Source organism: Mandrillus leucophaeus, unplaced genomic scaffold, assembly GCF_000951045.1.
Source record: "Mandrillus leucophaeus isolate KB7577 unplaced genomic scaffold, Mleu.le_1.0 Scaffold131, whole genome shotgun sequence".
Lineage (NCBI taxonomy): Eukaryota > Metazoa > Chordata > Mammalia > Primates > Cercopithecidae > Mandrillus > Mandrillus leucophaeus.
In genome coordinates this window covers 2352193-2379993 of record NW_012101266.1, presented here as the reverse complement: position 1 = coordinate 2379993, position 27801 = coordinate 2352193, and the positions used below count along the sequence as shown (strand labels likewise).

General features: G+C 40.4%; 1 protein-coding gene across 3 annotated transcripts in view; it reads left to right on the top strand.

Annotated features, from left to right (window-relative positions):
• The first annotated feature begins 1588 nt into the window (after positions 1–1588).
• DMXL1 (Dmx-like 1) overlaps positions 1589–27801 on the top strand; it is a 173684-nt gene continuing 147471 nt past the window's right edge. For 2 of the 3 annotated variants that reach the window (XM_011972855.1, XM_011972853.1), the window contains exons 1-2: positions 1589–2156; positions 26332–26457. In XM_011972855.1, the coding sequence (XP_011828245.1) occupies positions 2070–2156; positions 26332–26457 (213 nt within the window). In that variant the 5' untranslated portion in view covers positions 1589–2069. The remainder of the gene's footprint in view (positions 2157–26331; positions 26458–27801) is intronic. The other variant, XM_011972854.1, reaches the window with a different exon arrangement.

Genomic DNA, 27801 nt, shown 5'->3' with positions numbered 1-27801 from the left:
CTTTATACTACAAAAAAAAGCATATAAAAAACAAATTTAGTAAAATTCTAAAAACCACTTGTTTCATTTGGGGAGTTTCTTTCTTTCTTTTGTAGTTTCTCTCGTTGCCCAAGCTGGAGTGCAATGGCGCAACCTCGGCTCACCGCAACCTCCGTCTCACAGGTTCAAGCGATTCTTCTGCCTCACTTTCCCGAGTAGCTGGGATTACAGGCGCGTGCCACCACGCCCGGATAAGTTTTTTATTTTTAGTAGAAACGGGGTTTCACCGGCTGGTCTCGAACTCCCAACCTCAGGTGATACCCTCCCCCGCGCCCGACTTCCCAAAGTGCTGGGATTATAGGTGTGAGCCATCATGCCCGGCCTATTTGGAGAGTTTTTTGAGGGTTTTGTTTGTTTGTTTGTTTTGAGATGGAGTGTCTGTCACCCAGGCTGGAGTGCAATGGTATGGTCTTGGCTCACTACAACCTCAGCTCCCGGGTTCAAGTGATTCTCCTGCCTCAGTCTCCCGAGTAGCTGGTATTACAGGCGGGAGCCACCACACCCGGCTAATTTTTGTATTTTTAGCAGAGATGGGGTTTCACTATGTTGGCCACGCTGGTCTCGAACTCCTGACCTCGTGATCCGCCCTCCTCGGACTCCCAAAGTTCTGAAATTACAGGTGTGAGTCACTGTGCCCGGTCTATCTGGAGAGTTTCTATACACATTCATGCAACGTTTACAGAACCCTTGAATGGGTGGGACTGGTGCGGTGCTAGGCATTAGGGGCACACTTGTGTCCTGTTTCTCTCTATCTCAAAAGGGCTTACGTATACAGGGGGAGACATAAACAGATATTTGTCAATTATAATACAAAACTTGTGTCAAAATACAATGAGAGTTGAATCTGTTTGTAGCTGTGACTCTGATCGTTCTGGAATTCCTAGGTTCTTTTCCAAAACAAAAGCTTAATGCTGGGCTGGTGTGTTGTTATTGCCAGCACTATTTCAAATCATGTGTTAAGGTAACTTAGGCTAAGAAAATAGCACTTTACTACTTGTCAAGTAAGTGTTCGAGCCTTTCAAAAACCATCCCGTTTAGGCACTTGGAAACACGCGCAAAGCTGGAGAAACCAATAAGCTGCTAACGTAGACGTTTCAAGGGTCACATTTACTTAAGAGACACTCGGGCCGCCAGGGGAGCGGTGCATATTGGGACTTGTAGTCATACCAGAACCGAGGAAACTGCAACTCCATTTAGGATGCACTTCTCCCCTTCAAATTTTCTGGCCCAACAGTTAGATTAAGCCCTAACCTAAAGCACAACTTACCACATCTCACTCATTCTGGGTTCATCAGGCTTCTGCCAGGCTTATCATGTTCAAGCTCAAACGCACGGCGTTTTCCTGTACAAGCCTCAAAGAGATTGGCTTATCCTCGGCGGTGGGCGGAGCCCTAGATGGACCGGGGGTCGGGATTGGCCAGTTTCTGACTAGAAGAGGCGTTTTTATGTTCACTTGCTGATAAGTATACTGTGGTAAAAAGTGAATCCTTTACCACAGTAGCAGCTTCGCCGAGCGAAGTCTCGCGATATTTCGGCCGCAGGGATCTACAGTCGCGTAGTGAGTGGCGGAGGACTGCGGGGGTGGCGGGCACCGGAGCCGGGAAGGGACAGGTCAGGCGGGGAGTGCGAGCGCATTCTGCCTCCGCCGCTCGGGCTGGGTCAGGAGTGGCTGCCCGAGGTCCAGAGGAAGTCTGTGGAGAGCGCGGCCTTCCTGGCCAGTGAGTCGGCCCCGGGTCGTGGCTGGTGAGGGGACCCTGAGCTTCACCTGGGCCAGCGCGGGCAGTGACAGGTGCGCGAAGGAGCCCGGCGCTCCGCCCGCTCGCCGACCCGCCCCCTCCGGGCCTCGCCCTCCAGGGCTCGGGATGAGTCGCGGGCCCCAGCTGAGCGGCTCCGGCTCTAGGCGCCTGTCGCTGCTTCTGCTGTCGCCACCGAAGAGCGGCCGCCGCCCCTGAGGGAAGGAGGGAGGGAAGCGGCCGCTGACCCGTGGCATGAGCTGGATGCGGTGTCCGTTGCAGGACTAGGGCGCCGACATGAACCTGCACCAGGTGCTGACCGGGGCTGTGAACCCTGGCGACCACTGCTTCTCCGTGGGCAGCATTGGCGACCAGCGCTTCACGGTGAGTGAGGGAGGCCCTCGCGTCGCCCGTGGCCCGGCCTTTGCCCGTCATTCTGGGCCAAGCTCGGCCCAGAACGACGGGCAGAGGCGCGAGCGACTTGTCGCCCCAGGGTTGTCCCTACCACCCAGAGCCGGGCAGACCTGGCCCTTGAGAACTAAGGAAGCAAAACCATTTCGGTCAGTGAGATACTGTTTGAAGCCTGAACTCAACTTAGAGAATGTTTTGTAGGATTTTTAAAGTTTTTGGTCTGACTTCCTTGTACCGGGGTGCTTTGCCAAAGTCGTTTATCCAAAAATCTTTGTTGAGTAACGAGTTGGAGGCTTTTTATACCATTCTGTAGGTTCAAATTATTAAATTTAGGAATGATGGGGATTGGTTTCATTTTGTATTCTAAGTTAAGGTCAAGTATCTTTGTACTTAAAAAAAAAAGTGGGTGTCTCAAAACAATTACCAATTGTTTGCCATCAACAACTAGCTTTGAGAACAGTGCTTTTCATTTATTTTCTTTTCAAATTCCCTGAGAAATAACTTCGGAAAGAAAAAAAGCCTTTTCATTTTTAACAATGTTTCTTGGATATTTTACAGTAACCCGGTAATCCCAGGTTAAGGTTGCTTAACTTGCTTTTCATTGGTCACATATTGACAAGAAGAGGGCACCAGACTTCGGGCTACTTGTCAGTATAGTGGCATTTTCTGCCTTAACTATAGTTTTTTTTTTTTTTTTTAATATAACAATTTCAAACTATAAGTCAGTAATTGCACATGATACTTTTGTCTACATAAATTTATAATGCTAATGATTTTTGTTACAATTTGTGTAGATACCTCTTTAGTTGTGATTAAAAGTGAAACTTGTTACTGCCTGGGAATAGAGTGCTGTAGGCTTTTTTCCTTAAAAAAAAAAAAAAAGTAAAACTTAATTTTGTATAAGTGACAGAAAGTAAACAACGTAACCAATGCCCCAAGTTTAGGAGTCTTAAATTTCTAATCTTTTTCTCTGCTTTTAATTTTTCTGTGGTCTTCGTTGCTCAGAATAAATAATACTCAGCATTTAACATGGTGCAGGCATTTAATGCCTGAATTGTACTTTTAGAATTGTGCCAACAAGCATTTTGCTTTCAAATAGAGACTGTACCTCTCCTTTAGATTGACTTATACACATCTTAATTCATCGGGATTCCGATTCTAAATGTTTGCCCAGCCTGAATACTTGGGAAAAGAGTGAGCTCTGAGGGTCCCAGTGAGCAACTATAATTTCCTTACATCTGGGCATTGCTCTCTGCTCTTGCTACTTAAGAGGGAAATAAAACATCATCCTTAGAAGGTTTTCCTACTGGGAAATTATGGGATAATAATGTTGCATTCTCTGTCATTTGCTAAAGTTATATGAATTCTTTCTCCAGTGTAAATTCTAAGAACTTTTGCTTTTTAAAAAATTTTGAAATGAGGGCCGGGCGCGGTGGCTCAAGCCTGTAATCCCAGCACTTTGGGAGGCCGAGACGGGCGGATCACGAGGTCAGGAGATCGAGACCATCCTGGCTAACACGGTGAAACCCCGTCTCTACTAAAAATACAAAAAATGAGTCGGGCGAAGTGACGGGCGCCTGTAGTCCTAGCTACTCGGGAGCCTGAGGCAGGAGAATGGCGTGAACCCGGGAGGCGGAGCTTGCAGTGAGCTGAGATCCGGCCACTGCACTCCAACCTGGGCGACAGAGCGAGACTGCGTCTCAAAAAAAAAAAAAAAAAAAAATTTTGAAATGAGGGCTCCCTGTGTCACCCAGGCTAGAGTGCAGTGGCGTGATCACAGTTCACTGCAGCCTCGACCTCCCTGGCTTAAGCCATCCTGCCACCTTAGGCTCCTGAGTAGCTGGAACTACAGATGTTAATCACCACGCCTGGCTAAGTTTTCTGTTTTTTGTAGAGAGGAGTCTCCTTATGTTGCCCAGGCTGATTTCAAGTCCCTGGGCTCAAGTGATCCTCCCTCTTATGCCTCCCAAAATGCTAGGATTAGAGGTGTGAGCCACCATGCCCAGCCCTAAGAATTTTTTCTAAGAAGGCATTCACAATCTGTGTAAGCAGTGGTGTGAACTTCAGAGCATATACAGTATGATGACCTATTTATATACGTGGATACATTCCTCTATAAAACCTTGGTGAATGTCTCTGTATTATTTTTAAGGAGAGATCAGTTAATATGCCAAGGATTAGATAGATGGTCATCCTGTACCATCACGTAGCTTGTTGGTCAGTTCTGCTGAATTTTAAAGTTCGTTTCCATAGAGTAAGATTTAATCTCCCACCAAGCCTGCTGCAGATTTCTTCCAGGTCTCTGGAAGCATTCAGTAAATAAAGTAAAAATAATTTTTAAGTATAAAGAGAGCTCAGCTCTCTTTAGTTTTGATGGAATTTTAAGGATTTGACAGTCATGGTTTTCCTTTGCAGCCTGTCCATCCCTGACTCTTTAAGTTGATTACGCTCATTATCCTGGACACTTATATACACCTTAAATTTATCTCTCTTGAAATCACCCTTTTTTTTTCCTCTCGTTAAAAGGCGGGATCTATTGTTTACTTCTTGAGTAGTTTTTTTTTTTTTTGAGATGGAGTTTCACTCTTGTTGTCCAGGCTGGAGTGCAATGGCGTGATCTCATCTCACTGCAACCTCCGCCTCCTAGGTTCAAGAGATTCTCCTGCCTCAGCCTCCCGAGTAGCTGGGATTACAGGCATGCACCACCATGCCCGGCTAATTTGCATTCTTTAGTAGAGGTGGGGTTTCACCATGTTGGTCCGGCTAGTCTCGAGTTCCTGACCTCAGGTGATCCACCTGCCTCGGCCTCCCAAAGTGCTGGGATTACAGGTGTGAGCCGCTGCGCCCAGCCTTGAGTTTTGTTTTTAACCTCTTTTGATTTTGACTTTTCTTTGATAGGAAAATAGCAAACATTAATGGTAGATAGTATGTGAAGACTAAAATATCCCTCAGTTGCATTTTACTTGAAGTGGAGCATGACATCTTCCTCTTGTAGTTTCCCTTGAAAAATTCTTTTATTCCTTCTGGTACTTTGTGCCTTCTCTTAGGATAGTCCTGTTTTTGTAATTCCTCCCTTTGCGTGTTTGCAGATATCTTACCTGTTCTTGGTTTGAAAGATTACAAGATGTGAGATCTTGTTTTACTCATAAAGTCTGACAGGTTTTAAATGGAAATGAAACTGAATGCCACTTCTCCTATTTTCTAGATTTGAAAATATGAAATTACCAGTGCAGGTTAATCATATCTAAGTATTAGATACTTTTTTTACTACCTCAACAGGCATCAAGCTGTTTTGACTTTGCTCTTAGTAAGAAATCCTCTTGTGGGCAATGACTATCTCTGCTGTGCTTTCAGAGCACTTTCTTTGCATCTTTATTATATCATTAACCAGTCTTGCCTTGTGTATTGTATGTGTGTGACTTCCCAGCCTTCATTGTGAGCACTTAGAACAGTGACTGAAAGAGTGTTTAAACCTAACAGTAAGGTCATTACTTGGAGTTGATTTCCAGTGTGGTCCCTTATAATTAGCTGTTTATCCATTAGCAAGTTCTACTCTTTGAATTTCTTTTTTTCTCTGTGTAAAATGGGACTAAAATAGTATTATTCATAGAGTTGTTACATGAAAAAGTGCTAAGCTGTAAATAAGTCTGTGGTTTAGCACATGAAAAACTCTCAAAAATGTCAGTTTTCATAAAATTAAGGTTATATTGTAATGCCTAACAACAGAAAGTACTTCATAAGTCGTGGTCGAATTAATGAAAAATGGATAGAGAAACCTTACAGTAATATAATTAATAATTGCTGTATTTAAGAATAGCTTTAATCATTTAGATTTGAGTCCAAATGAATATTCCTGTTAGTTTCTTTTTTTTTTTTTTTTTGAGATTGAGTATCACTCTATCACCCAGGCTGGAGTGCAGTGGTGCGATCTCAGCTTGCTGCAACCTCCGCTTCCCAGGTTCAAGCTATTCTCATGCCTCAGTCTCCCAAGTAGCTGGGATTACAGGCACACACCACCACGCCCAGCTAATTTTTGTATTTTTAGTAGAAACGGGTTTCATCATGTTGACCAGGCTGGTCTTGAACTCCTGACCTCAAGTGATCTGCCTGCCTCAGCCTCCCCACATGCTGGGATTACAGGCGTGAGCCACCGTGCCCTGCCTGTTAGTTTCTTTTTCAAAGTCAGTTGTTAGGCATTTTATCATCAACATCAAGTGAGCAACTAGGGGAGACTTCAGGTATACTAAGCAAAAATTCTTTATTTTTTCCTTATTTACTGGAATGTTTCCTTCATGCCTTTTTCCTTGTTAATTTCCTACTGCTCTTAGTAGGAAAATTTTTTTTAAGAAATTAAAAAAAAAAAAAAAAGGAGACAAGGTCTCCTTATGTTGCCCAGGCTGGTGTCTAACTCCTGGGCTCAAGTGATCCTCCCACCTCAGCCTCCCAGGCTGCTGGGATTACAGATGTGAGCTTCCATGTCCGGCCTACAATTTTTGTTTTTAGAATTAAATATATTCTGTTTATAAAAGGCAGCAAGTTAAAAAGAAGACTAATTAGAATCTACATTTCTAGATTCTATTTTTATGCGTACTGTTGATATGATACATTTTTTTTCTTTTTCTTCTGTAGTTTATCCATACTTAAGGTTGAAACTGTGAATTGAATGACATGGAAAGGGAGATAATTTCCGAGACAGAAAGATTGTGCCAATATATAGGACTTCCTATCTCTGATTTGGAGTTTAAACACCTTGGCTATGGGAGGGAAAGCAAATATGTTATAGCTCCAATTTCCCTTTAGTATTAGAAAACTCAATATTTCCAGCTAAGGGAATCTAGATTAGAAATCAGAAGACTGCAATTATGAGAGTGTCATTAGAGAAATAGGGCTAAATAAGCAGTCTTCTTCATCAGCTTTCTGTAATAAGCATCCTTGAGTTTAGCTTTGTTGTGTTCGCTTTAAGGAAACTTTTATTGGTAGCGGTGTGATTGTCAAATCAGGAGGATGGGAAGGTTTTTTTTTTGAAAGGGGACATGTGAGTCTTTGTGATTGGGGAGAATATAGAAGGGGAAAGATTGCTACTGCTCATATGTGAAGAAAGAGAAAGATGTTTGTGGTGCATATAATAGTACAAGTACTAAATTGGACTTTAAAATATGTTGGCCTGTTTTAAAACATAAAGTTTTTTTTTTGTTTGTTTTTTTTTTTTTTTTGAGACTGAGTCTCACCATGTCGCCCAGGCTAGGGTGTAGTGGCGCCATCTGGTTCACTGCAAGCTCCGCCTCCCGGATTCAAGCCGTTCTCCTGCCTCAGCCTCCTGAGTAGCCGGGACTACAGGCACCCACCACCATGCCCAGCTAATTTTTTGTATTTTTAGTAGAGACGGGGTTTCACCATATTAGCCAGGATGGTCTCGATCTCCTGACCTCGTGATCCACCCGCCTTGGCCTCCCAAAGTGCTGGGATTACAGGCGTGAGCCACCGTGCCCTGCCAAAACATAAAGTTTTATAGTTTATAAAAGTTGCATTCTTTTAGTGCATTCTTATAGTGTTAAAGTACCTTTAAAATAATTGAAGTGGTACTAGTTCTCAATACTTTATTATATTTTAAAGATAATAATTACTGCATGCCAGACTTAAAACCTGTGTCATTTAAACAGGACATATACCAGAAAGGAATTTTTTGGGGGTATTTACCTGGTATTGTTGATTAAAACTAGAATGCTGACTGTTACAGCCTTGAATTTTATTGAAATTTAGAATATTTGAGAAGATTCTCTGCCAAAATTTAAAGTTGAAAGTTATATTTTGATTATATGCTTGATAGCACATATGTGACTCAGGTTGAAAGTTACATTTTGATTATATGCTTGATAGCATACATGTGGCTCAGTTCTTCCTGTGCATCGTGTTTAGTTTTAAAGTTGATAAACCTAATGCTGTATGTGCCTAATAGAAGGATTTTCATTTGTCAATTTAATTTTATTGGTTAATAATAGATTATTCTGATTACAGATCTTTTATTATTATTATTTTTTAATTAAAACATTTTTAAATAAAAAGAGATGGGGGTCTCACTATATTGACCAGGCGTGACCAGGAACTCCCGGCCTCAAGTGATCCCCCCATCTTGGCCTCCCAAAGTGCTGGGGTTACAGGGGTGAACCACCAGGCCCAGTGCTATTGTATTTTATTTTTTTGAGGCAGGATCTTGTTATATTGCCTAGGCCAGTTTGGAACTCCTGGGCTCAAGTGAGCCTCCCTGTGATTACAGGTGTGCCCTCCTGTGCCCAGTGGTTATAGATCTTTTGACAGAAGCAGCTGGTGACATCGACAGTTTATTTGATAGGCTGGTGCTCCTATTATTGTTTTGATAACCTCCTACATTATAGTCGGGGCACCTTGAAATGAATTTTTGTGAATAATTTATTTTAGACAGATCTGTAAAACCAGTTTTACATTTTGATTTAGAAGTTTCACGTGTTGTATTACATCTTAGGTTTTGTTTGTTTGTTTGTTTTAAGACAGGGCCTCACTCTGTCACCCAGGCTGGAGTGCAGTGGATCTCAGCTCACTGCAGCCTCTGCCTCCTGGCTGAAGTGATCCTCCCACCTTAGCCTCCCAAGTGGCTAGGACCACAGACACGTGCCACCATTCCTGGCTATTTTTTTTTTTTTTTTTGTATTTTTTTCATCTCTCTCTCTCTCTCTCTCTATATATATATATATATATGTGTGTGTGTGTATTTTTAAAAAAATTTTTTTATTTTTTTTAAAGTACAGATAGGGTCTCGTTATGTAGCCCGGGCTGTTCTCAAATTCCTGAGCTCAAGCAGTCCACCTGCCTCAGCCTCCCAAAGTACTGGGATTACAGGTGTGAACCACCATACCTGGGCTGTTTTAGGTTTTTATTTAAAATCAGGTAGACAGATTATTTTTATTTAAGAATTTAGTGGTACAAGGATTATTTTAAAATCATGCACAGCCCATTCTGTTTCATTTATTTATTTAAAACAATTTTTTAGAGGTGGGGTCTCTTTGTGTTGCCAGGGCTAGTCTAGAACTTCTGGCCTCAAGCGATCCTACTGCCTCAGCCTCCCAAGTAACTGGGACTACAAGCCTGTGCTGCTGCACCTGGCTCATATTTTCACTTTTATTTTCACAAACTTTCTAGTATTGAGAACATGGAAACTGGAGATTTAATATGCCCTTTTCTTTTAGAAACGAGACCACTTACATGGATTTGGAGCTTGAATTATTTGTCCGGGCACTGATTCCTCTGTTCTTAGCACATATTTGTGAGATATTTATTTTATTTATTTTTTTGAGGCAGGGTCTTGCTCTGTCACCCAGGCTGGAGTACAGTTGTGGGATCATAGCTCACTGCACTGTCAACCTCCTGGGCTCAATCAGTCTTCTAACTTCAGTCTCCCAAGTAGCTGGGACCACAGGCGTGTGCCACACCAGGCCCAGCAAATTTTTTGTTTTTGTTTTATGCAGAGATGGGGTCCCACTATGTTGCCAAGGCTGGTCTCAAACTCCTGGCTCAAGTGATCCTCCCACCTTGGCCTCTCAAAGTACTGGGATTACAGGCATGAGCCACTGCACCCAGTCTGTGAGATCAAGGAGTTCATATCATGCTTGTGTCGCAGGATGAAGATAACTATATGGAAATCAGACTTTAATTCTTGAGCTTATTACCTGTTGTTTCACAGTTATTGCTACACATTTTAACTTCCTAATTTATATAATTTAGCATGAGTTAATTTAGCAACACTCTTTGTTGCCAGTATCCTTTAACTCTCTTGACCCTTTTTGTTTACACCGGTCTGATAAAATTCCACACACTTGATCAGTCTCATGTTCCTGTATATCTTGTGAGCACTACTAGACGATGTAAAGAAATTCCTGTGGAAAACAAAGTCATGTTTGCCAACCTCAGATGGGACCTCAAAGCTTTCCAGGAATCCTCCCACCCATCTGCTCATTTTTCCTTTCTTGCACCTTCTGAAACCTCCCACCCCAGTGCTCTCTTAACTCATGTAAACTTGTTGCCTGGAATCATTCAGATGGCAGCTCCCTCATTTTTGACTACAAGCCGAAAAATCGACTTATATCAGCATCCATTCTTTCCTTCTCTTCTCCTGGTGCAATAAAATAGATGTCCCCGAGAACTGTCCAGGGTTAATCCATCTTCCTGGTGCCCTGGATCTTATTTCTTCAGGCTGTCTCTGGGATCTCAGCCCTAAAGTTATCTCTACTTTTTTCTTTCCAGAGGTTCTAAGACATGCTTTAAACTCTCATCTTGAAAAACAGCCAGCCAGAAAATCCTTTGATGCCACATCCCTCTTTATCTTTGACTTCAGAGTCAAAGTCCTTGAGTTGTCTGTATTTGTTGCCACTTTTATGTCCTGCTCACTTCTTAACTCACTGTACTTTGGCAGCTTTTGTCTGCTTAGTCACCGGTAACCACATTGATGCTAATTTGAATCAACAGATCTCCTCTGTATCTTGCTTTCTCTTTGGCATTTGTCATGTTGATCATTTTCTCCTTCACTTTCCTTGGCTTAGTTATACCATACTCGCCCCCCAACCCCACCCTCTTAGTCGTTCTCAATGTTCTTTGCAAGATATCTTTCTTGTCTATCCCTTAAATATTGGTGACCGTCAGGACTACCAGGCCTTGGTTCTCTTCTTGTTTCATTCTACATGCAGCTCCTGGTGTATAGTCTGTGATGGTGAGATCCCTGTCTTGAGCTTCATATTGATAATTTTAAATACCTTTTGGATTGTTCCACTTGAAGTTACTACAAATAATCAATTTTAAAATGTTTTGCACGCCCATAATCCCAGCACTTTGGGAGGCTGAGGCAGGTGGATTGCTTGAGGTCATGAGTTCTAGGCCATCCTGGCCAACATGGTGAAACCTTGTCTCTACTAAAAATACAAAAAATTAGCCAGGTGTGGTGGTAGGTGCCTGTAATCTCAGCTACTCGGGAGGTTGAGGCAGGAGAATCGCTTGAACCTAGGAGGCAGAGGTTGCAGTGAGCCAAGATCGTCCCGCTACACTCCATCCTGGGTGACAGACCAAGACTTTGTCTCAAAATTAAAATAAAAGAAGTAAAATGTTCCATACTCAGTCAACTCCCCTACCTTGGTGCACCTTGCAACCCACACCCCCATTTGTTTTGTTTGTCCTCCTGTGTTCATTATCTCTGTGAATGGTTCCTTTATCCAGCTATTTTTTTTAAGCCAAAGATTTGGAAATATCCTTAACACCTAATCCATCTACATTTTTCTTATACAATCAGTCAAGCCCTGTAGAATCTGTCTTCTGAGTAATTTTAATGTATTTTCATTTGTCTTTTCAGTAGTGCTGTTACTCTGTTGAAATAGCCTTTTAACCTGTGTCCCTGTATTTAATCATGCTTGTCTTCAACTTAAACAATACTGCCAGAGGGACCATTTTAAAAGGCAGATTAGGATAAAGTGTGAATTCTTCCCAATGCATTTTACTGTACTTTTCTAGTCTCTCATCACTTTTCCTCCTCCCTGCAGTAGTGGCCTCCCTAAACTTTAGCTGTATCTAACGTCTTTCCATTTATACAGTAAGAAATGCTTTCTTATTTCCAAGCCATTTCACAAGCTGTTCAGGCAGCGTTTCAGTTCCCCCTCCCTATGCAAAAAAGGCGTAAATCTGGCTAACTCATCCCTAAAACCTTGGTTTAGATGTCCCTATTCAGACTAGATGATCTTCCTATTTGTAGCCTATCTTGTAATTGCTTTTTCAGTTGTTACCCACTAGAATTGTACTACCTCTAGGGGCAGTGACTTCATGTTGCATTCCAAACAGCTGGCAAGGTAGGGCCTAGTAAATACATGAGGACAAATGGGACGAAGAAAACCTGTGCTGGAATCAGAAGAGCTCCAAGGACTAAGCTGTCTGTTGTGGGCAAGGCAAAGAAGACAGCTGCGTTTGGGCTGCCTCCCCTTCTTCACTCCCAGCTTAGAATCCTCAAAAAGTCAAATCCAGATGACTTCTTGGAAGGCCTTGGGGTAAGGAAGTGTGTTTTCAGCTTTCCATTCACTCCCCACAGAAATAGCACTCTTTCTTGATTCATTTAACTAACATTTATTGATGCCGTATGTGTGCGAGGCATTGTTTATTGGTAGCTAAAATCTTTACCTGAGTCAGAACCATTTTAAAATAAAACATATTTTAATGTGTAAAAACTGCTTGAGAACATACTTTGACTCAAACGTCTTCAGACTTAAGTCAATTAACAGGTATATATAGTTGGCTTCTGGTTACGTTTTGTTTTTATAGGAGGAATAAGAACCCCTAAGTATTGGATGCAAGAAGTGTAGATGAGAAGTTAATTTGAAGAAGATATAGAGCTGCAGAAACAAAGATTGAAGACCAGCTTACACTTTACCAATTTTAACCAGAGGTGCCCTTGCTTAACCTTTTCGTTTTAACTAATGGGGACAAATTGAGTCTGTACATGGAGAATTTTGTTCTTGTGTGTATTCGAAGGTAATTTTTGTCCATAAGTGATAAAGGATTTAAGAAAAGAGTTCCTTTGGAATTAAAAATTGAGTTTTTACTGCATTGGGGTCCTGCTATCTAAAAATATGAGAAAGAATTATGAATAAACATGATTCTTGCCCTTCGGGAGCCTAAGTTTATTGTCTGAATTGATTGCTGACATAATTATTTCCCAGAGAAAGTTTTAAGATAACGTGTGTGTGTGTGTATGTGTGTGTGTATTTATATGTTCTTAGAATGCTTTATAAAATCAATTTTTTTTTTTATTTTTAGTTTTTTTTAGAGACAGAGTCTTACGGTGTTTCTCAGGCTGCAGTGTAGTGGCGCAGTCATAACTCACTGCAGCCTCAAACTCTTGAGTTTAGACAGTCATGCTACCTCAGCCTCTTGAGTAGCTGGGACTACAGACATGTGCCACCATGCCTGGGTTATTTTATTTTTCTAGAGACAGGGTCTCACTCTGTTGCCCTGGCTGGAGTGCAGTAGTGTGAACACAGCTCACTGCAGCTTCAGCCTCCTTGGCTCAAGTAGATCCTCCCACCACAGTGTCCCAAGTAGCTGGGACAACAGGCACGTCCCACCATGCCTGGCTAATTTTTAAAATTTTTTGTAGAGTGGAGTCTCATTGCGTTACCCACACTGGTCATGAACTTCTGGGCTCAAGCAATCCTCCTGCGTTGTCCTCCCAGAGTGCTGGGATTATAGACGTGAGCTACGATGCCTGGCCTTATTTTATTTTTTAATTGATGAATAATAGATGTACATGCTTTCAAAGTGTGATAATTTAATACATTCATATAATTTTTAAAGATTAAATCACTGTACTTGGCATATCCAGCACCTTAAATATTTGTGTTTATGCTATAACTATTCGAATTCTTCTAGCTATTTTGAAATATACAATGGATTATTGTAAACTACGGTTACAGTACTGATCTGTCTGACACTAGGTCTTATGACTTCTATCAAACGTTTATTAGTACCAATTATTCAACGTCTCTTCGTCCTCCCCACCAACACCCTTAGCCCTCTGGTAACCATCAATCTACTCTATGAGATCCACTTTTGTAGTTCCCACATATGAATGAGAACATGTGATATATTTGTCTTTCTGAGCTTCGCTTATGTCACTTAGAATGACCTGCAGTTCCATCCTTTTTATTGTTTGTTTATTTCTTTATTTATTCATTTGAGTCAGAATCTCATAAAGGCTAGAATGCAGTGGCCTGATCTTGGCTCACTGCAACCTCTGCTTCCCAGGTTCAGGTGATTCTTGTGCCTCAGCCTCCCGAATACCTGGGATTATAGGCATGTGCCACCATGCCTGGCTAATTTTGTGTGTGTGTGTGTGTATATATGTGTGTGTGTGTATATATATGTGTGTATGTGCATATATATATGTCTGTGTGTATATATGTATGTCTGTGTATATATTTAATAGATATGGGTTTCGCCATGTTGACCAGGCTGGTCTCAAACTCCTGGCCTCAAGTGATCTGCCCACCTTGACTTCCCAAAGTGTAGTTCCATCCTTATTGCTGCAAATGGCAGGATTTCATTCTTTTTAATGGCTGAATAATATTTCATTGTGTACATATACTACATTTTTTTCATCCATTGATGGGCACTCACTTAGGTGGATTTTATTATCTTGGGTACTGTGAGTAGTGCTGCAATAAACATGGGCACATAAATGTCTTTTTGATGCATTGAATTCCATTCTTTTGGATATATACCCAATAATGGAATTGCTGGATCATATGGTTGTTCAGTTATTAGGTTTTTGGTTTTTTTGAGATAGAGTCTTGCTCTGTTGCCCAGGCTGGAGTGCAGTGACACAATTTCGGCTCACTGCAACCTCCGCCTCCTGGGTTCAAGGGAGTCTTCTGCCTCTGCCTCTGAGTAGCTGGGATTACAGGTGTGCGCCACCACGCCTGGCTAATTTTTGTGTTTTTAGTAGAGATGGGGTTTTATGTGAGACAGGCTGGTCTCGAATTCCTGGCCTAAGGTGATCTGCCTGCCTTGGCCTCCGAAAGTGCTGGCATTACAGCCCTGAGCCACCGTGCCTGACCAGTTACTAGGTTTTTGAGAACCTGCATACAGTTATTCATAGTGGTTGTACTAATTTACATTCCCACCAACACAGTACAATGGTTCCCCTTTCTCTGCATCTTTTGAGAACATCTGCTGTCACCAGTCTTCCTGTTAAAAGCCATTTTAACTGGGGTGAGATGATACATCTTTGTAGTTTTCATTTGCATTTTTCTGATGATTTGTGATGTTGAACATTTTTTCATATACCTGTTGGCCATTTGTATGTCTTCTTTTTAGAAATGTCTGTTCATATCTTTTTCCTTTTTTTTTTTTTTTAAGACAGAGTCTTGTGCTGTTTCCCAGGCTGGAGTGTGGTGGCTCGATCTCGGCTCCCTGCAACCTCTGCCTCCTGGGTTCAAGCGATTCTCCTGCCTCAGCATCCAAGTAGCTGGGATTACAGGTGCGCACCACCGTGCCTGGCTAATTTTTGTATTTGTAGTAGAGATGGGTTTTTGCCATGTTGGCCAGGCTAGTCTCAAACTCCTGACCTCAAGTGATCCGCCCGCCTCGGCCTCCCAAAATGCTGGGATTTCAGGCATGAGCCACCGTGCCTGCCCTTTTCCCCAAAAGGGTTCTTTTTGCTTAAAATTGTTTTGGCTATTTGGGGTGTTTGTGGCTCCACATAAATTGTAGGGTCATTTTTTCTATTTCTGTGAAGAATGTAATCTGTATCAGAATACCAAAGACAGTCTTCACAGAAATAGAAAAAACGATCCTTGGCCGGGTGCTGTGACTCACGCCTGTAATCCTGGCACTGTGGGAGGCTGAGGCGGGTGGATCATCTGAGGCTGGGAGCTCGAGACTAGCGTGTGACCAACATGCAGAAACCCCGTATCTCCTAAAAATACAAAATTAGCCAGGCGTGGTGGTGGCACATGCCTGTAATCCCAGCTACTCGGGAGGCTGAGGCAGGAGAATCGCTTGAACCTGGAAGGTGGAAGTTGTGGTAAGCCGAGATCGCACCTTTGCACTCCAGCCTGGGCGACAAGAGTGAAACTCCATCTCATAAAAAAAAAAAAATCCTAAAATTGTTTTCGGTATGGTCATTTTAACAATATTAATTCTTCCAGTCCATGAGCATGGTATATCTTTCCATTTTTTGTGTGTCTGCATCAATTTCTTTCATCAGTTTTATAGTTTTCCGTGTAGAGATCTTTCACTTCTTTGGTTAAATTAATTCCGGCTGGTCACGGGGGCTCATTCCTGTAATCCCATCACTTTGGGAGGCTGAGGAGGGGAGATCACTTGAGGCCAAGAGTTCAAGACCAGCCTAGCCAACATGGTGAAACCCTGTCTCTACTAAAAATACAAAAGAATTAGCCGGGCATGGTGGTGTGCACCTGTTGTCCTAGCTACTCGGGAGACTGAGGCATGAGAATGGCTTGAACCCAGGAGACAGAGGCTGCAGTGAGCCAAGATTGGCACCACTACGCTCCAGCCTGGGTAGCAGAGTGAGAATCTGTCTCAAAATAAATAAATAAAATAGTAATAATAATAATAATAAATTCCTGGATTTTTTTTTTGTTCTTTGTAGCTGTTGTAATGGGATTGCTTTCTGATTTCTTTGGCAGATTGCTCACTGTTGGTGAGCATACAATGGTATATGCTGTTCTATACACCATTGATGTATAGAAATGCTGCTGATTTTTGAATGTTGATTTTGCATCCTGGAATTTTACGGAATTTGTTTATCCATTCTAACAGGTTTTTTTGGTGGAGTCTTAAGGCTGTTCTGAGTATACAGTCATATCATTTGTGAACAAGGCTAATTTGACTTCTTTTCCAATTTGGTTACTCTTTATTTTTTTCTCTTGCTTAACTGCTCTGGCCAGGACTTCTAGTACTGTATTGAATAAAAGTGGTGAAAGTGGGCATTCTTGTTCCAGATCTTAGAGGAAAAATCTTCAGTTTTTCCCTATTTAGAATGATGATAGCTGTGGGTTTTTCATAAATAATCTTTATTATTGTGAGGAATGTTCCTCCTATGCCCAGTTTGTTGAGGGTTTTTATCATCAAGGGATGTTAAATTTTATCAAATGCTTTTCCAGGATCTATTGAAACTATCGTATGGTTTTTGTTCTTGTTTCTGTTAAGGTGATATATCACATTTATTGATTTACATATTGTATTCGTCTCTTTTCATGCTGCTGATAAAGACATACCCAAGACTGAGCAAGTTACAAAAGAGGTTTATTGGACTTACACTTCCACGTGGCTGGGGAGGCCTCACAATCATGGCCAAAGGTGAAAGGCACATTTCACATAGCGGTGGCAAGAGAGAGAATGAGAGCCAAGTGAAATGGGTTTCCCCTTATCAAACCATCAGATCTCGTGAGACTTATTCACTCCCGCGAAAACAGTATGGGGTAAACCACCTCCATGATTCAATTCTCTCCCACCTGGTCCCTTCCACAACACATAACACATGGAAATTATGGGTGTACAATTCAAGATGAGATTTGGGTGGGGACACAGAGCCAAACCATATCACATATGTTGAACCATCCTCGTCCCTGGTATGAATGCCACTTTATCATGGTGAGTGATCTTTTAGTGTGTTGTTCAATTTGGTTTGCAGGTGTTTTATTGAGAATTTTTGTATCTGTCTTCATGTGTGATATGGGCTTGTAGATTTTTCTTCTTGTTGTTTTGTCTGGTTTTGGTGTCAGGATAATGCTGGTCTCCAGATGAGTTTGAAAGTCTTCCTTTCTCTTCAATTTTTTTTGAAGTGTTTGAGTAGATTGGTGTTAGTTCTTCTTTAAATGTTTGATAGAATTCAGCAGTGAAGCCATCAGGTCCTGAGCTTTCCTTTGATAAAATACTATTTATTATGGCTTCCATGTCATTACTCATTATTGATTTGTTGAGGTTTTCTATTTCCTTGTGGTTCAATCTTGGTAGGTTGTATGTGTCCAGGAATTTATCCCCTCACTTCTAGATTTTGTTGAATTTGCTGGTATATAGTTGTTCATAAGGATTCTTTTTATTTCTTTGATCTAGTTGTTATGTCTTCTTTTTAATTTGTTACTTATTTGGGTCTTCTGTTTTTTTGTTAGTCAAGCCAAAGGTTTGTTTATTTTCTTTAACTTTTTATTAAAAAGTTTCATTTCGTTGATCTTTTTATCTCAATTTCATTTATTTATGCTCTGATCTTCATTTTTTCCTCGTATGAATTTGGGTTTGATTTGCTCGTGGTTTTCAAGTTCCTTGAGGTGCATTATTAGGTTATTTGAAGTCTTTCTACTTTTTTTCTTTTTTCTACTTTTTAAATGTAAGCATTTATTGCTTTCAACTTTTCTTAGTACTGCTTTTGCTATATCCTGTAGATTTTATGTTGTATTCCCATTTTCATTTGTTTTAAGAAAGTTTTAATTTCCTTCCTAATTTTGTTACTGATCCATTGGTCATTCAGGTGCATATTTGTGAAGTTTCCGAGGGTTTTCTTACTTATTTCTAGTTTTATTCCATTGTAGTGAGAAAAGATACTTTATATGATTTCTCCTTTTACAAAAATTGTTCAGACTTGTTTTGTGACCTCAGATATGTCTATTTTTGGCAATAGTCTATGTGCTGATGAAAATAATATGTATTCTGCAGCGGTTAGGTGGGTGTTCTTTAAATGTCAGGCCTATTAGATCTAGTGTATCGTTTAACTGATGTTTCTTTTGTTGATTCTTCTGTTAGATGATCTGTCTATTACTGAGAGTGGGGTGTTAAATTCTCCTACGTTTTGTATTGCATTCTATTTAGATCTATTCATGCTTGCTTTATTTTTAATTAATTAATTTATTTGTTTGAGACAGAATCTCATTCTGTTGCTCAGGCTGGAGTGCGATGGCGCGATCTTGGCTAACTGCAACCTCTTTCTCCCAGGTTGAGGCGATTCTCCTGCCTCAGCCTCCCGAGTAGCTGGGATTACAGGCACCCCCACCGTGCCCAGCTAATTTTCGTATTTTTAGTAGAGAGAAGGCTTCACCATGTTGGCTAGGCTGGCCTCTAACTCCTGACCTCAGGTGATCCGCCAGTCTCGGCCTCCCAAAGTGCTGGGATTACAAGTATGAGGCACCATGCCCAGCAGTGTTTGCTTTATATGCTTGAGAGCTCTGGTGTTGGGTGATGGAGATATTTATAATTGTTATATCCTATTTCTAGATTGACTGCTTTATCATTATATAGCAGTCTTTGTCTCTTTATAGTCTTTGATTCGTAGCATATTTTATCTGATGTAAGTATAGCTAGTCCGGCTATTTTTTGGTTTTCAGTTGCATGTAATATCTTTTTCCACTCCTTTACTTTCGGTCTATGTATGCTTTTATTGGTGAGGTGGGTTTCTTGTGGACAGTATATAGTTGGCTCTTTTTTCTTCATTTATTCAGCCACTCTGTGCCTTCTAATGGGAGAATAAAGCCCCTTTACATTGTGTTATTAGGTTGGTGCAAAAGTAATTGTGGGTTTTCCTTTTAAAAAAATATTATTGGTAAGTAAGGATTTACTACTGGCATTTTGTTGTTTTTCTGGTTGTTTTTCTACTCCTCTCTTCCTTTCTTACTGTCATCCTTTGTGGTTAAATGCTCTTCTCTGATAGTGTGTTTTACTTTGTTACTGTTTATTTTTAAAGAATTTATTATTGGTTTTGGCACTGTGGCTACCATGAGGGCTCACATAAAACATCTTATTGAAGTGCATTATTGTCTTAAAGCTATGACAGCTTATATCTCAAAGAATAGAAACAAATAAAAATAAAATTCTATATTCACATTTTTGGCTTTCAGTTATCTTAATTTGCATGTTTTTATATTGCTTATCTCTTAAAAAGTTACTGTAGATACTGTTTTTGATAGATTTGTCTTTTGGGCTTCATAATAGAGTTATGAATAGGTTACACACCATAATTATAGTATTCTTCTAAATTTGTATGTGACTTAATTTTTCTATTGAGTTTTATATCTTCCAGAAAAATTTTTTTTTGCGTGTTAGTGGTTTTTTTGTTTCATGTTGAAGAACTCCTTGTAGCATTTTTGCAAGTCTTGAAGGTGGTGGATTTTGTCACCCTTTGGGAAATACTTTATCTCTCCTTCATATTTGAAGGATAACTTTGCTGGCTACAGTATTTGTAGAAGACAGTATTTTGTCTTTTAGCATTTTGAAAGTGTCACCTAGCTCCTTCCTGGCCTATGTGGTTTCCCTTGATGAATCTTTTGCCAGACAAATTGGAGCTCCTTTACATATATATATATTTTTGAGACAGAGTCTCATTCCATCACCCAGGCTGGAGTGCAGTGGCTTGATCTCAGATCACAGCAACCTCTGCCTCCTGGATTCAAGCAATTCTCATGCCTCAGCCTCCCAAGTAGCTGGAATTGCAGGTGTGCCCCACTTCACCCTGCTTATTTTTGTATTTTTTAGTAGAGATGGGGTTTTGCCATTTTGGCCAGGCTGGTCTCAAACTCCTGGCCTTAAGTGATCCACCCACCTTGGCCTCCCAAAGTGCTGGGATTACAAGCATCAGTCTTGTGCATAGCTGCTTCATTTTTGGTGCTGCCTTTTTATTTATTTATTTATTTTTTTAATTTTGAGACAGAGTTTCACTGTTGTTGCCCAGGCTGGAATGCAGTGGCACAATCTTGGCTCACCACAACCTCTGCCTCCTGGGTTCAACAATTCTCCTGGCTCAGCCTTCCTGAGTAGCTGGGATTACAGGCATACGCCACTGCACCCGGCTAATTTTGTATTTTTAGTAGAGACGGGGTTTCTCCAGATTGGTCAGGCTGGTCTTGAACTCCAGACCTCAGGTGATCCGCCCGCCTTGGCCTCCCAAAGTGTTGGGATTACAGGCGTGAGCCACCGCACCTGGCTTTTGTACTGCTTTTAGAATTTTCTCTTTGTCCTTGACCTTTGAGAGTTTGATTATTTTATGCTTGGGGTTAGTCTTTTTTTTAATTTTGGAGAAGGAGTTTCGCTCTTGTCGCCCCCCTACCCCGCCCATGCTGGAGTGCAATGGCTAGATCTCGGATCACTGCAACCTCCACCTTCCGGGTTCAAGCGATTCTCCTACCTCAGCCTCCCAAGTAGCTGGGATTATAGGCGCCTGCCACCACACCTAGCTAATTTTTGTGTTTTTAGTAGAGATAGGGTTTCACCATGTTGGCCACGCTGGTCTCGAACTCCTGACCTCAGGTGATTCGCCCGCCTCAGCCTCCCAAAGTGCTGGGATTACAGGCATGAGCCACTGTGCCTGGCCACTTGGGGTTAGTCTTATTTGGGTCAAATCTGTTTGGGTTTTTCTGGCCTTCATCTACCTGGATATTTATGTCTTTCTAAAGTTTTGGAAAGTTTTCTGTTATTTCTTTGGATAAGCTTTCTACTTTCTCTTGTTCAAATCCCTCTTGAATGCCAATTCTTAGATTTCATTTTTCGAAGTAATTTTTTATATCTTGTAGGCAACTTCATTACTTTTCTTTTTTGTTTTTTTGTTCTCGGTATGTTTTTAAATAGCCTGTCTTTGAGCTCACTGATTCTTTCTTCTGCTGGATCCGTTATTCTGTGGAGAGCCTCTAATGAATTTTTTAGTTCAGCAAATGTATTTCTCAGTTCCAAGATTTCTGTTTGAGTTTTAAAAAATATTTCAATATCTTTATTAACTTTTTCTGATAAATTTCTGAATTGCTTGTTGTGTTATCTTAGAGATCACTGAATAGTTGTTTCCTTAAAACTATTTTGAATTCTTGGTCAGAGAGCTCACATATTGCCTACTGGTTAGGGTCAGGTACTGGTTCCTTGCTTTGTTTGGTGAGATCATGGTTCCGTGTTTGCTGCATGCATGCATGTGTGTGTTTATTTATTTATTTATTTATTTATTTATTTATTTGACAGTGTCTTGCTCTATTGCGTAGGCTGGGGTGCAGGGGTGAGATCACAGCTCACTGCAGCCTTAATTTACCAGGCTCAAGTGGTCCTCCCATCTCAGCCTCGTTAGTAGCTGGGACTACAGGCACGTGTCACCAGACCCAGCTAATGTTTTTATTTTTGTTTTTTGTAGAGGCAAGTCTTGCTGTGCTGCCCAGCCTGGTTTTAAACTCCTAGGCACAAAGGATCCTCCTGCTTTGGCCTTCCAGTGTTGGGATTATAGGTGTGATCCACTGTGCCTGGCCTGCTGTTTCTCGTGGATGCGTGCACCTGTGTCTTTGCATTTATGGATTAGTTATTTATTGTAGTCTTTGGCTTGTTTTGGTTTATATTGGGTATCTTTATTTAGAGATTCTTCACTGCTAAGCCACTGCCCCTTTTTAGGCTCCAGGTGTTGGCCTTAAGTCCAGGTTCACCGTGGCTGTAGTAAACCGTCAAAGGGCTGCGCTTCCTAAAGTGAGGAGATCCCACAGGAGGTGTCTCAGCAGAGTGGGAATGCTGGCTAAGGGTTCATGTGCTGGAAACCTGTGGGACAAACCTCCTACAGGGTAGTGTTACAACTGAACAGCCTCTCTCTTGTGGCATGTCCTTTGGCTGAGTTATGGAGCAGTATTTTCAGGGATGCGGATAATAGTGCCTGCCCTCTTTGTTTCTCCCTGTCCTCAGAGATATTTCTTTAGGCACTTGTGATGCTTCTTATGGGTTAGGGCTGTTACAGATATCCTGCTAGAGAACCCAAGATGGTGGGGAAGCTAGCTGTTCACCATAATCTCACTTTTTCCAGTATAGAAACAATGTTTGGGGAAGTTTTCTATGCCCTAGGTGCTGGGCAGAATTGGGGGAGGGGTGTTGTGAATGTGGAAGTCTCTTTGTCTTTTTTCATTTCTGAAAATTGTCTTTTTTCATTCCCGTGGCCCCAGAACTGTCTTGTCTTCATATTTGAGTTCTGGGTTATTTCTGGTGATAATTTCAGCACTGTATATCTGTTTTGGATTTTCTTTTTATTTAAGAAAAATTCTTTTTTTTTTTTCCATATGGGGTCTTGCTGTGTTGCCCAAGCTGATCTCAAACTCCTGGGCTCAAGTGATCCTCTCTCCTTAGCCTCCTGATTAGGCGGCATTACAGGTGCGACATTGTATGCATCTATGTTTCATTTCCTTTGGAGGTGAGTGAAACACCACCTTTTTGGAGCCACAATTATTATTTTTTAAATAACAGCTTTTTTGAAATATAATTTACATACCATAAAGTTCACCCTTTCAAAGTGTCAGTTTTGGTGACTTTAGTGTATTAATAATGTCTATTGTCACAATCTGATTATAGAACATTTTCCTCACCCCCAAGAGAAATCCCGTGTCTATTACCAATCACTGTCTATTTGCCACTACCCCTAGCCACTGGCAGCTGCTATCTTACAGCCACTTACATTGCTTGTTTGCTTATTTATACCAACTGCCTTACTGACTCTATGAATCTGTCTATTCTGGAAAGTGAAATAATAAAATATGTGGTCTTTTGTAAAGTTCATCCATGTTCTAGCTTTTATTAATACTTTTTATGGCTTAATAATAATCTGTTGTAGGGATATATACTATATTTTGTTTAGCCATTCACAGTTGATAGACATTTGAGTTGTTTCCCTTTGTGGCCATTATGAATAATGCTGGTATGAGCGTTGATGTACAAGTTTTTGTGTGGACATTTGTTTTCAGTTTTCTTGAATACAGTCGTATCTTGTGTTCTTGCTGTTTCCTTTATTGCACTTCAAGTATTATGATTTTTACAAATTGAAGTTTTGTGGCAACCCTTTGTTGAGCAAATCTGTCAGTACTATTTTTTCCAGCTGCATGAGCTCACTTTGTGTCTCTGTCGCATTTTGGTAATTCTCAAACTATTTCACACTTTTATTATTATTATTTTTGAACAGAGTCTCGCTCTGTCACCCAGGCTGGAGTGCAGCAGCACGATCTTGGCTCAGTGCCACCTCTGCCTCCTGGTTTCAAACAAGCATGTCTGGCCAATTTTTGCATTTTAAGTGGAGACAGGATTTCACCATGTTGGCCAGGCTGGTCTTGAACTCCTGACCTCAAGTGATATGCCTGCCTTGGCCTCCCAAAGTGCTGGAATTACAGATGTGAGCCACCATGCCTGGCCTCTTTTAAAATTATTATTATACCTGTTATGGTGGTCAGTGATCTTTGTTACTATTGTAATGGTTGTGGAGTGCCAATGAACTGCGCTCCTGTAGGACAGTAAACTTAATAAATGTTTTGTGTATTGTGACTATACCACCAATTGGCTTTTCTCTCATATCTCTTTTCTGCTCAGAGCTCCCTATTCACTGAGACACAATGATATAGAAATTAGAATAGTTACAACCCTACAGTGTCTTTTAAGTGTTCAAGTGAAAGGAAGAGTTGCACATCTCTTCCTTTAAATCAAAAGCTAGAAATGATTAAGTTTAGTGAGGAGGGTGCGTCGAGATGGGCCAAAAGCTAGGCCTATTGTGCTAGTTAGCCGTTGTAAATGCAAAGGGCAAATTCCAAAGGAATTAGAGCAAATCTAAATTGTAAACATGTAAAATTCAACACAATATTTTGAGAAACAGTGACAATTAGTATTCTCAAAATTTAATATCAAGGAGAAAAATTAGTTTCTAAATTATGTGAAAGACAACTTCTCTTAAAATTAGCCTTTGAAATTTATTCTTGCTAATGGTCTTATGACAAGTCCTATGATCCCATCATGGATATTTATATAGGAGAGGAGATCATCATGTGGTTTTTTTGTTTGTTTGAGCCAGTTCTTTTCACTTTGTGATACTAGTGGAATCATACTTGATTATTCTTTCTTATTTTTAGGTAAAATTCCAGGCAAACATGTTAAGTAGGGAAGGCCCTGTTGGTGCCATGGAAATAGCAGGAAACCAAGAATCAAGAGATCAGGTTCTGAAGCCCACTCTGCCGTTAAGACGCTATCAACTTATTTGGGCCTTGATTTTCTTTTCCATATAGCACATTCATTTGTATGTTCTCTCAAGTGCCATTTTAAATATTTTTTTGATAGCATATACAGAATAATTTTGGTTTTGGTAGGAATTAAGATAAAGTATATATGAAGTTTTTTTTTTTTTTGAGATGGTGTTTCGCTTTTGTTGTCTAGGCTGGAGTGCAGTGGCGTGATCTCAGCTTGCTGCAACCTCCACCTCCTGGGTTCAAGCGATTCTCCTGCCTCAGCCTCCCAAGTAGCTGAGATCACAGACATGCATGACCACGCCGGGCTAATTTTGTGTTTTTAGTAGAGACAGGGTTTCTCCGTGTTGATCAGGCTGGTCTTGAACTCCAGACCTCAGGTGATCTGCCTGCCTCCGCCTGCTAAAGTATCGGGATTACAGGCATGAGCCACTGCGCCCAGCCTGAAGTATAATTTTTAAATATATGTGCTTGTGCAGAAATGAGGAGCAAGTAGAGAGTTGATAAAAACTTTATGAACTCAGGTTGGAAAACAGTTTGTGTTAAATGTTTTATTATTGTAACGTGTTCCAGCCTATAATATGAATCCTAGGAGAACAACCATGTACCTGTAATGGAAGAAACTCCTGTGATCAAAGAAGGTGGTAGGGAAAAGGATACACACAAAAAGAGTTCTAGTTGGGAGAGTTATGTTAACTGTTGTAAAATTGAAAAAGAGCTATGAAATGCCTGCCAACAAGTCTTGGACTGTGTATACTTTCTTTTGTTGTGGTGACTGTTTTTGTGAAATCAAATGTTTCATTTATTCCATTTATAAATTATTAGCTGCATTCTAGGCCCTTGTTTTAGAATTGAAGACTAGAGTAGAGAACAAGATGAACTTGAATCCTTCCTTTTTGGAATTTAACTTTTAATAATAGATATGGACAATAAACAAGACATTTAAAAATTGTGATATATGCCATGAAGAAAATAAACCGTAATGTGATAGAAAGTAATGGGAGAGATAGTGGTTGGGAACTGTGACCTGAATGTTGGAAAACAGCTAACTAGAAAAGACCAGGCAGATAAACACCTTGAGATGGAAAAAGGAACAGAAACAAGAGCCAACTGAGAGAAGGAAAGAATAGCCTGAGATGGGTTTATGGAGGGACCACCATTTAGGATATTGACCATGGTAAGTTGTTGAGATTTTATTCCAAGTGCAGTGAAAAACTATTGAGGGGTTTAAGCAGGGAAAATTACTTGGTGCAATAAACATTTTTCAAATATCACTCTTTGTGGAAATGCATTAGAGGGAGGCAAAAATGGAAGTTCACTATTAATAGTAGGAAAGGAGAGAAATATCGTGGTTTGGTTTAGACAAGGGTCATTCATTGGAGATGAAAAAAGTGGACAAAGTTGATGCATATTTTGCAGATAGGACTGACAGAATTTGCTAATAGGCTGTATATTGGGAGGTAAGGGAAATAGTTCCAAGTACAGATTTTTTTTGAAGAAAACATCTAAAATTGGTCTTTTAAAACATTTATTCTCCCTGCCTTAAAACATGATAGTTAATACTAGTATTCTACATGGTAAATGTTTCGTTGACACTTCTATCATTTTTATTTTATTTTGTTTTTTAGGCTTATGCATCTGGATGTGACATTGTAATACTGGGAAGCGATTTTGAAAGATTACAGATAATCCCAGGAGCTAAACATGGAAATATTCAAGTGGGATGTGTAGACTGTTCAATGCAACAAGGCAAGGTTTGTAATCTTGTAATATACAAATTTGTTTGGAATATGGTTTTTGTCAGGATAATCTCTGAAGTATGTATTTCCTATTGAATTAGAGACTTGGCTTTGTTTCAAAGATAGTGTAGCTAGAAAAATTTTTGGCTCTCTAAGATGCATTCCAAGAGTGCCAGAAATTCTATTCTTATATAATTTTAAATTATAGCATCATCTTCTCTGAGAAAGAAATATAGTACTTACTGATATAGAATGAGTCTAAAGCTTACGTATTTAAAAGGTGATTGGATTGGGGGAAAGGAGTAACAATAAATCTTCAACATTTACAAATAAACTAAAGGAAATGATGTAGAGCTTGTTTGTTTGTAAACAGGTGGTTATCTCCTTGTAACTTCTGTGTAACAAGGGCTGTGTAACTTTGTGGAAATGAAAAACTCTTCTAGAGTTTATAATATTCTAAGCCCATAAGAAAAGTGAAAAACTTTATCTGGACTTCTATTTGCATATGAAAAGTAAAAAGGTAGCCTTGAAAGTAAAATAGTAACAACAAAAACAGAGGAAACAAAGTATAAAATTCTTCTAGATCAGGTTAAATACAGTTCCTATAGTACCAGAATGAGAAAGTCATACTAGTAGGCAAGGCAGCATAATATATAGCTTAAAATAACTCCATGTAGGCATAGATGGTAAGGCCTATGTATAGTTGTAGCAAGACTGGACTGAACTTTGCAAATATACTCATATGGTTCCACTAGAACATTTTGTGTAAGGAATCAAATTCGTCATATAAGAGTCCATTAACCCAATCATTTGTTTTTAAATCTAATCTTCATTTGAGGTAAACCTTCTAGTATTAAAAGTTGCTTCCTGGGACCTAAAGATACTGATTATAAAAGGAGTTTCTGTTTTCTCAATCTTTACCTATTTGTTGAACTACTATTCTTTTTGTTACATGGTATTCCTTCCCTTTAATATAGTTACAAGTATCCCCTATCTTTTGTTGAGGCCTCTGATGACTTCTTGCTATACAACAAAAATGCTCTTTATTATGGAATGCTGAAAATCCTTTATTTTTTTATTTTTTTTTTCTTTGAGATGGAGTCTCACTCTTGCCCAGGCTGGAGTGCAGTGGCGCAATCTTGGCTCACTGCTGCCTCTGCCTCCCGGGTTCAGGTAATTCTCCTACCTCAGCCTCACGAATAGCTGGGATTATAGGTGCCTGCCATCATACCCAGCTAATTTTTGTATTTTTAGTAGAAACGGGGTTTCACCATGTTGGTCGGTCTGGTCTCAATCTCCTGACCTCGTGATCTGCCCTCATTGGCCTCCCAAAGTGCTGGGATTATGTGAACCACGGCG